General features: G+C 44.7%; 1 protein-coding gene across 5 annotated transcripts in view; it reads right to left on the bottom strand.

The window, feature by feature from the left end:
* The window catches only part of FRMD5 (FERM domain containing 5), a 303,156-nt gene that overhangs the window by 64,884 nt on the left and 225,190 nt on the right, over nt 1-13,082 (bottom strand). For all 5 annotated transcript variants that reach the window (XM_073304542.1, XM_073304538.1, XM_073304544.1 and 2 more), the window contains exons 6-7: nt 10,444-10,567; nt 8,739-8,826 (exon numbers count right to left, since the gene is read on the bottom strand). In XM_073304542.1, the coding sequence (XP_073160643.1) occupies nt 8,739-8,826; nt 10,444-10,567 (212 nt within the window). The remainder of the gene's footprint in view (nt 1-8,738; nt 8,827-10,443; nt 10,568-13,082) is intronic.

The raw sequence follows: 13,082 nt of genomic DNA, 5'->3' as shown, positions 1-13,082 counted from the left end.
AACATTCCAGTCCCCTTTGAGGTTCAGAGCTCGCACAGATTTAACCGATTTCAAGTGACTTCTTGCATCTAACGTCTATCAGTATTTAAAGGAGCAGGTTTTTAACAAAGAATCTGTCTGTCTGAGGGTTTTCTTTAGCTCCCTTCATTGTCATTTGCAAGTGCTTCCCAGACAGACCAGACCTGCACAGTGAAGTCCCTAGTGACTTCATGGAGCTTCCACTCTTCCCCTTTCCCTGATGCAGGAAGTTCTCTGCCTATTAGTTCTCTCTTTGGCACAGAGAAAAAGGCTTCCCAAAGGAGTGTTCACACCTAATGGACAAAGCACTGGACTGGGATTCAGGAGACCTGGGTTCTATTCCTGACTCTGCCATTGGACTCAAGGGGAACTTGGGCAAGTCATTTCATTTGCCTCATTTTCCTCATCTATAAAATGGGGATAACTATACTGACCTCCCTTGTGAAGTGTTTTGAGAGCTACTGATGAAAAGTACCAGATAAGAGCTAGGGATTATCATCTTATTTTGATATCGCTGAGGTAGTTCAGATATGACAAATAGAAAGTATACCATTATTGTCTCCTTAGTGCTTAGATATCATGTGGTGGGGATTAGCTATAGAGATCATAAAGGTTCTCAAAAACTGTTGAATAAAACATTGAAACATGATGGACATATAAAGAACAACTAAAACACAGGCCAGTAACAATCAGTACTTCATAAATGTGTGCATCCAGACATGTGGCAAAAGGAAAACACAGCATATGGATTAAAAGCCTTCCTGATCAGGCTACAAATTCCCATCAGGAAGTTAGCTGAAAAAAAGGGATTTGGGAAATTACAAATTTGAATTTAATCAATTCAAAAATTGTGCTGGATGAGAGCAAAGCAAAGGGAATGCATGATCCCTATGGTATGCAGGTGTGCGCTTTTCACTTCATCTGGTATGAGCTCCTATTGGGGTTATTTGGGTGACATTTTATTACATTTCTACTATATTGTACTTGGGTAACATTTTAAAAGGTACCCAAATGACACAGACTCTGTGTCCTATTGACTTTCAATGGGATTTAGGCTCCTAAATCACATAGACACTTTTGAAATGGTTACACTTTGTCTTTTTTGCTTTGCTTGGTGCCCTGAGCACTTTGGCTGGATGGGAAGGGATTAAGGGAAATGCTATTAGGGTTTCTTGTTTTCTTTACACATTCTGAAGCAAATAAACTAAGATTGTGATGTAGCAAAAAAAAAATATGAAAATAGAAGTCAAACATACAAGTCACAGAAAGAAAAGGGTCCACATTAATATAAATTAAATGTAGCCTTTTTAAAACCGTAGATTAATTATTAAATGCACCGTCTGTGATGTAGCACTGTTCCTGTCAAACGACGAATCTCAGGGCAGCCCCATATGATAAATGCTTTCTCACAGCACAGTCCCATTTTAATTTTCCTCTGATTCACATCTAATGTTAATAAATCTCTATAAACCTCTGGGAAGAGGAAGGGATTGGCAGAATGGAATATTCCATAAAGATTTAGCATACTGTACTGAGATGGGATTTGTGGGTCACTGGGAATGGAGTTAAGTCACAGAGATCTTGATGATGATGATGATTTTGCAGAAAAGAGATTATCTTCACTGTCGGACTCTTTTATATTCCACTCCCATGATTCCTGACTCCTATGGATAATCGAAAAAGAAACTTTACACAGGCCACGCAGCTGACCATTCCCATAGTTCTGCCTGCTTGTTGAATACATTCTTCAGTCAGAGGCTAGGTAAAAAGCCAAGTGATTTATATATTTAATTCCCAATTTTCTTCTATTATCTATCGACTCCTAAGATTTAACATATTCACATCTTCTCAAAGAATTTGTTTGCTTTAGAAATGAGTTTGCCCCCGACAAGATTATGCAGCCACTTCCCCTGCTGGAATGCTCCCAAACTGCTAATGTCACTGGTGAAATAGTGTTAGAGTCCCCTAGCACCTTATACACACACACAAGCACAAACACACACACACACACACACACACACACACACACACAGAGTGACAGTCTGAGGATAGGTTCCCCCTGTCAAATCAGGCAGGCAGACACACACACTTTTTGAAGTACACAAAAAGGGAACAGTTTTATTTCAGTAAGAATATTTTACATCAAAGCTTGTCCCTCCCTGTGTCGGAGTAAGGACCTTAATGCTCACACACACTTGCAAAATCCTACCTGCTCAGGTGAACTCCTTTAATGGCACAATGTCACAAAATAAACCAGGAATAAAATGAATGGTAGAAAATTAAACATTGTGTGCCTGGTTCTCATTTACACACCTCTAACAGTATAAAGGGGACTTAAAGTGGGTGTGAAAATAGGAGTGATGTAAATGGGCCTCAGGCCTGGTCTACACATAAAAGTTAGGTCAACGTAGCCCTGCGCTAAGGGGTGTGAAAAACCCACACCCCTGAGTGCTGTCACTATGGCAACCTAACTCCCGGTATAGACGCAGCTAGGTCAGTGGAAGATCACTTCTGTCGACCTAGCTGTGGTCACGTGGGGAGATGGAGTTCCTGCACGTTTCTTCAGCCGCTGTAATCCGCATCTCCAGAACGAATTTACGCGGCATGCCTACGGCACACAGCTATGCTGCTACAGCATTGGTAGCACAGACATGGTCTTCGAGTAAATGAGACTTGGGCCCTGTGCTTTTCCTGAGTGAGCACCATCCCATGGCACGTGTACCATTTCCTCCTTTTGCCACCTGGGCCTAGGCACTGCAGCTGGCATGCAGCGTACAAAGAGGAAACCGAGCCAAAGCATGGAAGAAATCCAGGGGCACCCTCACAAGGATTCTGAAGTTACTCAGTTGTCTCCATTACCTTGGCCATGTTTCACCAAACCAAGTTACAACCCCATGCAATCAGAGCTCATTACAAAACATGTACTTCGCACCGCAGCGTTCCAACAGGGTCCCAGAGACTGAGTCGGTGTCTTCAGCCAAGGAGGTGAGACTGACGAGAGAAAACGTGAGTCCGTGTCTCACAGGGAGGAAGGGGGAGTCCCAGACAGATGAGGCAGCACAAGCAAAAGAGGGTCGGCGCTAGGGCACAGGCCAAGGCTGGAGGGGCAGGTTCAGGAGCGTGGATGGAGGTAAATCAGGTCAGCGCGGGGGAAAGCAGCAAGTCTGTGGAGAGTTTTGAAAATGCCGCAAAGCAATTGTGAACAGGCCTGGGAAATGGAGAGGAGGCTGGCGAACGTGCCCGAAAGGGAGCGGGGAAACAACCGTATCATGATCCTGCTTCCTGAAATTCACAGGAAAGACTTCTAAAGGTGATGGACGAAGGCCTGGAGAAAGATTTCCACAGAGGCGAGATCAAGGGGACGTCTCTCTCTATCATCATCACCGCCCGGAAACGTTTATATCAATGAATGATACTGCCAGAGGCTGGCTACAGGGACTGCTGCTCCAAGTACCAAGCCACAGTCACACGAAATGAAAGCTTATGGTCCCAGTGACGTGTAACATTAATCTTCCTCCGGACTCTGAGGACCAACAGCCAAGCATTGGCTTGGATCAATGACACGTAATAATTAATTAAAATGATGATTTAAAAATAACAAGTTCCAAGACACTGAGGGCTTGTCTACAACTAAAGCGCTGCAGTGTAGACAGTGTCTACATGACAGGAGGGGTTCTCCCACTGGCAGGGGTAATCTACCTCCCCAACCTAGTGCCGTCTATGTGGGGACGTAGGTCATCTTAGCAATGCTGCTGGGGGGTGGGGGGGGCTGGATTTTTCACACCCCTGGGCAATGTAGTTAAACAGACCTAATTTTCTAATGTAGATCAGGCCTAAATATGGGATGGATTCAAAATTCTTGTGTCTCTCGTTAACACCAGCCAGAAGCATCATACATGTGCAGATGGCAGTGTCTGGATATGGCCAGAGAGCCCTGAGTTGAGGGTCCATCTACACAGCAGCTGGGGGACCAGAGTCCCAGCTCAGGCAGATGGACACACAACTACTCTGCTCGAGCTAGCACTTCAAAGCAGCACCATGGCCACAGCCAGCCCGGGCAGTGGCTTGGGGCGGCTGCCCGAGTGCAATCCACTGCTGCCCATGCCGCTGTGGCCACGCTGCCATTTTTCGTGTACTAGCTCGAGCCGAGCCGTTGTGCGTACGTCTACCCAATCCAGGAATGCCACCTCCCAGCTGTCGGGCAGACACACCCTAAATGTGATGGCCATGAAGTGGGAAGAAGGGAGAAAGGGGAAAGTAATTGTGAGGCTTTCAGTGAATTCTCTATAGTCACCATCACCAGACACTGGACAACGTAATCAAGTGGAGTTTGAGAGACCAAGAGGCCGGAAAACCACGTTTGTAGAAGTACAGACCGTGTAAGTTAATGGGCCTGATTCTGCTCCCTCTGTCAGGACTCCTGTACACTTCACTGGCCTCACTGGGGGCAGGACGGTGATCAGTGTTTGAATATCGAGGAGACTCCATCAAGTGGTGCCACTAAATACCACAGAGACGGTCATAAGAACGGCCATACTGGGTCAGACCAAAGGTCCCTCCAGCCCAGTATCCTGTCTACTAACAGTGGCCAATGCCAGAGGGAGTGAACCTAACAGGTAATGATCAAGTGATCTCTCTCCTGCCATCCAGGTCTCTGCAGGATGCCTCCGCTCTGTGCCAAACTGGATTTAATCCTTAGGTCAAATATCCAAATTACTTCATGGATAGTAAAGTCACTGACTTAAAACCCGAGGTGTGTGGAGAGGGGGCATTCCATTTCAGGGAGGGGTTCAATACTCCAGAATTTTGTCCCATTCCAATTTGGAATGAAAACTAAACATTTCAGGATTCCTTGTGAAGGGGATAGAGCCCTTGCTGATGGGCAGTCCACCTTGTGGGCTGCCCCAGAGCCATGGACCCTCGGAGCCCTGGGGTCACCTCTGGGGCAGTTTGGCATGTGGGCTGCCAAGAAGCCGGCCAGCATACTAGCAGAAAATCAGGGAGGTCTGAAAACCTGCCTGGGAAGGCAGGGTTCCGATGGAACTCCACTGAAACCAAACCATCTCCGTGAAACGCCTGGATTTCAACAAAACTGGCACATTCCCATTAAACATTTTTTTCCATCAGAATTTTTCCAGCGAGCTCTACTTGACGTGTTTATTCCTGAATCAAGCACCCCCATAACTGAGTCTCACAAATGTGATAAACTGGAGATAGTTGTTAGCCCAGGAGAAAAACAACCCTTCCTGCTTCTAAGTAAACCAGCGTTAGCTCTTCTGGAACTGTGAAAGCATCCTCCCTCTGCGTCCGACACACCATCAATTAATCAGCTTTTCCTCTCTAGGGAACAAGAGCTGAATGGGCAGCACGGGAATACCTCTGGAATTCTGCTGATTGGAATCTGATCACTCATAGATAATAAGGGCATCTCCTCCTCCTTAAATTAGGTAGCTGATCAGACTGGGCATCAGTGGAGAGACCAGTCCGATTTTATTTAATTATAATCAGTATGATTCCCCTTTTCTCATTTTTCCCAGGGCAGCAGGCCCCAGATTCCACCAGCCTGGTCATGCTCTCGAAGCGAAGAGAGATCATTTTTATTTATTACACTGCATCTCTCTTGCTGCTTCCATCTCTTCTAGTAGGAACATTAACGTGGATGCTGGCCAGAAAACTACCCAGGTGAACTCTATTTAGCTAATAAGGAAATGTCAGAGAAACTCTCTTAACGTCTCTGCTCTTCTTATGTGCTGGTGGCACATTGTAAGGTCTCTTAGCGACTCTCACACATTCAGCATCAGGCTATCAGTGTAATTGACTTCAGTGTTTTTTCCACTCTGGCTACAGTCCCATAGTCAAGGCTCCTGGTTACAGTTTGAGATAGCACCAGAGTGCAGGGTCTCACTGTCTCTGCTGGATGTTTGCAAGTGTGACTGTTAACTAGCCTTCTTCTGTAGGCATCCAGCACCCTATATGTCAACAAAATATCCTGGCCACAGGGAACCTGACGGCTTGCAGGCCTTCTGATTGTTGTTGATTTTGCTTATGTTAGAGTCAGCTCCCCTGACCCCTCAAGGGGTGTTGAACTCTGTGGTACCCTGGGCATGCTGAAAGGGATCAAATAAGTTTAAACCTGTTTTAACGAAGTGTGGTTGAACTCACTTGGGCTTTTTCTCTGCTAGGAAATGGACCCTAAGATTTCCCACTATTGCTAATGCTGCTTCATCTCCGTCCGTGGCAGCAAAGACGGGCGCGCTGAGGCAGACGAGGTGCTGGCAGCTGCTGGAGTTTTACGTGTCAGGTTGTGGGGTAGGCCTGCTCTCAGCGGGCAAGTTGGAACAGCCTCTAAAACGCTGGTGGCACCTCCAGGCTGCTCTCAGCTGTTCAGCACGACCAATGGCAGAAACTAGCACTCCTAGGGATGCTCCCACCGACGGAGCTGAGCAGCTGATAGCAACAGAGGGAAAATCTAAGGACAAAAGGCTAATGTAAAGGCAGCCTTTGAATGGGGGAGTCCACCAGAGTTTGGGGCTTAACAAGTGTTGAACTTGGTTGATCCTATCAATGGAGTTCAGCACAACAATAGTGGGCAGAGGCGCCCCACAGTCAAACAGAACAGAGTATTCAAGTACAGACAGAGCTGAAACGCCTCCGACTGTCTCACTATCTGCCTACTCTCGATACTTACATGGTACTACAGTATCTGAGCAACTCCAAGCTTCACTGTATTCACCCTCACAGCACCCCTGCGAGGAAGGGCAGAGTTGTTATCCCCAGCCCAATTCACAGAGGGGGAACCGAGGCACAGAGAGGTTAAGTGACTTGCCCAGGGTCACACACTGTGGCGGAGATGGAAATTGAAGCTCCCACCTCCCAGGCTAGTGCCCTGACCAGTGGCCCAGCTTTGATTTTTGTACTGGTGTTCTCAGCAATGTTTGGAACTAGTGACACCCTGAATATCCACCTCCGTAGCAAGGCGACAGCTAGAGAATTACTCCTTGGGGACGGGCTAGTTTTAAGTGGATGTGGGAAATAAACATATCTGAAAGGGACAAGCATAAGGGAGCCTAAAGGAGAGGAACATGTAAAGTACAGCTCTGCTACGGGGAATGCCAGTGCTGAGGCAGGAAAGACAAGGGCTACTATGTTAATACGTGACAGTTGTTTTGCAAACCAAGAAAACTGAACTGACAAAAAGAAAAGGAGTCCTTGTGGCACCTTAGAGACTAACCAATTTATTTGAGCATGAGCTTTCGTGAGCTACAGCTCACTTCATCGGATGCATTCAGTGGAAACTGACAAAGTAATTCATTTGTCCCAACTCTGCATTGGCCTTTCTCTGTAGTAAGGGCTAACTGCTTCGTAAATCCAAAACACAGGGCAAGACAACGCCAGTGAATGGGGCAGGCAACCCATCCCAACAGTAGCACTTTTACTAGCCACTGGCAGGCATGTATGCTGTATAAATTCACTTTAAATAACTGGAAGACCCCCCACAGAGTAAAGACACTGACGTCATGTACATACTCGCTGTCTGCTTTACACTGTTGCACATTCATAAACGTGCAATGGAATTCTATGGGGCACATCATAGCTTAATGAAATGACCATGTTACCAAAGTCAGTAAAAACCGTTTTGTAAAGAAAACTAAATTATGGGCCAGGAAACGATGGGAATTGAGCCCATCTGTGGCGGATCAATCCCTATGGATCTCTCTCACATATTACTGATCTTGTCATTTCCTCAAAAATAAATGTTGCTACAAAGGATAATTAAACATTGTCCTTTCATTTGTCTTCATTTAAATTTACTTTCCTATGCAGTAGAACACCAGAGTTACAAATTGACCAGTCAGCCACACACCTCAGTTGGAACCAGAAGTACACAATCAGACAGCAGCAGAGACAAAAAAAAAAAAAAAGGCAAATACACCACACTGCCATGTTAAACATAAACTACTAAAAAAATAAAGGAAAAGTTAAAAAAAAGTTCTGACAAGATAAGGAAACTATCAGAGTGGTAGCCGTGTTAGTCTGTATCCATAAAAACAACGAGGAGTCTGGTGGCACCTTAAAGACTAACAGATTTATTTGGGCATAAGCTTTCGTGGGTAAAAAACCCACTTCTTCAGATGTGGTTGCATCTGAAGAAGTGGGTTTTTTACCCACAAAAGCTTATGCCCAAATAAATCTGTTCGTCTTTAAGGTAAGGAAACTGTTTCTGTGCTTGTTTCATTTAAATTAGGATGGTTAAAAGCAGCATTTTTCTTCCGCATAGTAAAGTTTCAAAACTGTATTAAGTCAATGTTCAGTTGTAAACTACAACCATAATGTTTTGTTCAGAGTTATGAACTTTTCAGAGTTACGAGCTACCTCCATTCCCGAGGTGTTCGAAACTCTGAGGTTCCACTGTAGTTTCCTTAAATACTCTGGTGGCTACAGTTCTTAGCAGCACCCAGAACCAAACCTTTATGCCATTTTTAATCCAAGCAAGCAAATGGACGGCTAATCAGGCCTATCCCTTGAAGAGGGCCTGCAAGCCACGTACAGAACATGTCACTATCGCATGGCCCTGCAAATGCCATGTGAGGCACTATGATAGCAAGGATAAATTGCTGTACCTGGAACCAATCAATGTAACCTTTGCAACTTGTCATTTGCTCGTAATCTGCAAGGCTGAAAATCTAACAGAAGAAAAAGCTTTTAGAGATGAGCTTTACCTTGCATGGGTGTGGGTCAACCCCGTATGTCTCCAGGGTCTGGGCTTTTCTTAAAAAATTTAACTCTGAAGTAGCTGGTGTCTGACCACTGGAAGAAAGAAAATCAGGGAAAGGTGTGAACATCAGGATCAGTCATTATGTTCACTCTTTCCATTAACAATACCAGGCATCAAATCAAGCAGATTCCTTTGACTTCATTCAGCCAGCATACTGAATCTAAAACAGGATCTTGTAAAGGGACTCGGCTGTTAAGCCTGTCCATCCCGTTCTGCAAGCTGGAGTTCAGCAGTACAGAAGACAGTCTCCCAACGCTAAAAAGGAACAGAATAAAGGAGCCTCTGCAAAAGGTACGGTTTAATTAAATATAATCAGCCCAAGCTCCGATAAGCATTTCACTTGGTTGTGGAGCATTACATGCAGAAAGCAGCTCATTTCATATACGTTTTTCAGGTCCCTTTCATGATGTCACATCAAATGACGTAACATCTATACATGTGTCTGAGGTTAAAAACAAATACAGAACTCCCTCTTCGGAAATGCGAGAGCTGGTAAAAGGAAGTTCAAAAAATTATCTACGGCCCATGGACAGCTCATAACTCCTTCTCTGAGCACCACAAGAACAGATTTACTATCTCTGGCTCCCAGGATGCCCATTCTGGATTCTTATCTTGCCGGCAACCTTGCAAGCCTTATTGCCTGGGTCACCTTCACACAGTTTTGTGAATGGACTTGAAGTGTAATAGACTGTGGCTTGTCATATGTCATAAACAAAGATACAGCTAGTATAATGGGAATATCATAATAGGATGATATCTTACTTTTATACAGCACCTCATCCCAAAATAGTATTTGAATAATAGAGCAGGCAGCTGAAACTGCAGGGGGAATTTAGGAAGGCAGACTATATTTATCCAGGATGAAATATAGTTACCATCCCTGCTCGATAAGAAAAAGCCATGGGATCTTTAATCAGCCCGTAAACTGGGCTGAGTTCAAGACTCAGCAAAATAAATAAATAAATAAATAAATAAAATAGAAGTCAGAGACTCCGCCTGAGCTGGGCCCCGGGCTCGTGTGGAGATATTAGGAAAGCATTGATACAAACTGCCTGAGCCATACATTTTCGTTACAAGCTAATGACATTCCACTGTTGGGAAATGATATTCCCAGCACTCCACTGAGACCACTTTAGGCCTTTCTATAATTCTACAAATGGTCGGGACCTCAGTTTGAAATCTCATCTGACGGATGTTCAATGGATAAAAAAGATTTCAGGTTTTTTATTATTCTTTGATTATTTACATTTTAAAGCACTTTGGGTAATTTTTTTCAGGCAGTTTATTATGTTCCTATTTCAGGAAGTAGAGGTTTGGTATTAGATGCCATGTCCTATTCCCAGAATATTTTTATTTTTGTTTTGTTGTAATGCATCTAATAGTGCTTAACAAATTGACCTTAATTTTTAAGAACATCTCCATTATTTTCCCTCTTATTAAATGTGAAACATGTTACCAAAAGAAACTTTTTTTCTGATTTAGTGTATGTACAAATGCAATAAAGCTCCTCATCCCCTTACACAGAACTGTTATGTTCAAAACCTTAAATAGGAATAGCAGCAAACAAAGTACCAATAAGTCTATAGTTAATCAACATACATGAACCCTTTTAAATGGTACAGTACATTAAATCCCAAAGCTAATGTTACCTGAGTTCTGTTTTGTGAATCTCTGCAATTTTCCTTTCCAGCTTTTCCGAATGTTTGGGGAAAAACTGGAACTTGGAGCTGTAGCCTTCTGGGTGCTTCCCAGGGTCATAGTCCCCAATCTCCGCTAGTAAAAGAAAGAGAGGCTATATAATGAAGTAACAAGGTTTTTGTCATTTGGAGTGAAATCATTTTAGAAGTAACTGCAATTAAAAGAACAAACTGGTTTAATATTAAAAGTCAAAGGGCATCTGCCCAGAAAGGGGGTTTGTGGGTTGGAAACAGAAAACTGTTTCTTCTCCAAATGAAGTTGATAGCGAGGGGCTAACTAGCCGAGGGGGCTGGCAATGGGATACTGAGCAGTTCCCTTCTAGGGGCCCGATCCTCCAAAGTGATGGGTACCTTCAAACCCCCCAGGTGCCGATGAGAATGGAGGATGCTCAGCACCTCGCAGGGGTAGGGATCAGGTGACCAGTTCAACTCCAGCCAAGCTGGTGGCGAGCCTGGGTGAGTGGAACCCTGTGTGGAATTAGTTTGATGGGTCTCTGTCCAGTTCCCAGTGCACAGGTGTCCACAATACAAGAAATCCACCATCACACCTGGGTCCTAGTCTCAGCAGGGAAATCAGAAAGTGAACAGGCCTGGAGAGTGAATGAACCTCTGACTCCTAGCCAGAGCTAAGGCTCATCGCATGGTGAAACAGCATGGGAAAACTCGCGCTGCCGATGCCTGCAGCTGGGTGCAGGGTTTGCAAGGAATCATGTCTCTCTGACTTTCACTCTGTTTGTGAGCAGATGGTCACTGGCTCACCTTTATTCATTCTTCAGAATTATTCTGTCCAGTAATTAATAGGAACTACTCTCGGCCTGCAGTGCATTTCCAAGCAGTTCACTGCCAATATTAAAAGTAGAGTTATTCTGCGAGGACCAGTCGTTCACATGGTGTAGCCCTGTTCCTACTGGAGGAGCAGAACTCTAAGAATCAGCGTTCCAGAGCAAAAACTCCCCCTTCTAAATGTGAACCCCCATCTTGGAATAATCATAGAATCATAGAATATCAGGGTTGGAAGGGACCCCAGAAGGTCATCTAGTCCAACCCCCTGCTCAAAGCAGGACCAATTCCCAGTTAAATCATCCCAGCCAGGGCTTTGTCAAGCCTGACCTTAAAAACCTCTAAGGAAGGAGATTCTACCACCTCCCTAAGTAACGCATTCCAGTGTTTCACCACCCTCTTAGTGAAAAAGTTTTTCCTAATATCCAATCTAAACCTCCCCCACTGCAACTTGAGACCATTACTCCTCGTTCTGTCATCTGCTACCATTGAGAACAGTCTAGAGCCATCCTCTTTGGAACCCCCTTTCAGGTAGTTGAAAGCAGCTATCAAATCCCCCCTCATTCTTCTCTTCTGCAGGCTAAACAATCCCAGCTCCCTCAGCCTCTCCTCATAAGTCATGTGTTCTAGACCCCTAATCATTTTTGTTGCCCTTCGCTGGACCCTCTCCAATTTATCCACATCCTTCTTGTAGTGTGGGGCCCAAAACTGGACACAGTACTCCAGATGAGGCCTCACCAATGTCGAATAGAGGGGAACGATCACGTCCCTCGATCTGCTCACTATGCCCCTACTTATACATCCCAAAATGCCATTGGCCTTCTTGGCAACAAGGGCACACTGCTGACTCATATCCAGCTTCTCGTCCACTGTCACCCCTAGGTCCTTTTCCGCAGAACTGCTGCCTAGCCATTCAGTCCCTAGTCTGTAACATTCACTTCACATTTACTGTTTGGGCAACATTTCTGCCAATAAACTAATTTGCTAGCATAGTGCTTGAAAATGAGCACAGGAGTGGCATGGACACAACCGAAGAGGATTTTAAAGTGTGAATGAATATCTACAGAATAGTTTTGCGTGGTATCTTCCCATCTCTACTGCACTGAACCTGCTCTAGGGAAGATTGGAGGAGTCCACCTGGCAGGATTGGCAATTGGGCAGCTTCCCCTAGCATTAATGTACACAAAAATGTTAACAAAAATAAAATTTACATCTCTATCCATGCCATCTCCCACAACAGCCACCACATGGCTGTAGAACAGGGACCAGCTCCTGAAGTCACCAGGATGTATTCCTGTGCTCAGAGGACGTCTGCTGTCCTTTCACATTAAACAAGACAGAGCAATGAATCACGCTCCACTTGTCTAGATGGGAAAATGATTCTAATACCATCCAAGAGGTTCTGAGGAATGCTGGGTCCGTAGCCACTAATGTCTACAACAGAACTCCGGAGGCACAGTGCGCCATTGTATCACATCTTATAAGCTCAGAACAATTCAAACTACCGTGGACATTTAAAAAAAAGATTTTTGTGTGCTCCGTGGATGTGACTCTGCTTGCATCTCAGAAAAACAAAGTTAATTAGTTGGAAAGATCTTCAGATTGGCACTGGCAGAAAGAGCCTTTTGTTTTCTTTCTGAAATGAGCAAATTCCCAATGAATAATAACGAAGATAACAACCCTAATGGCCCTCCTGTATGACACGCCATAGCAGGGGACTCTCTTGCAGGGAACTTATGCAAGGATTCTCACATGGACGTTTCCACTATATCACCTCCTGGCAGGATGGAGTTTGCTCCTCCTCCTTGGAA

The sequence above is a fragment of the Lepidochelys kempii genome, chromosome 10 (assembly GCF_965140285.1).
Source record: "Lepidochelys kempii isolate rLepKem1 chromosome 10, rLepKem1.hap1, whole genome shotgun sequence".
NCBI lineage: Eukaryota > Metazoa > Chordata > Testudines > Cheloniidae > Lepidochelys > Lepidochelys kempii.
The sequence above is the reverse complement of the archived record's forward strand: the minus strand, read 5'-3'. Positions and strand labels throughout refer to the sequence as shown.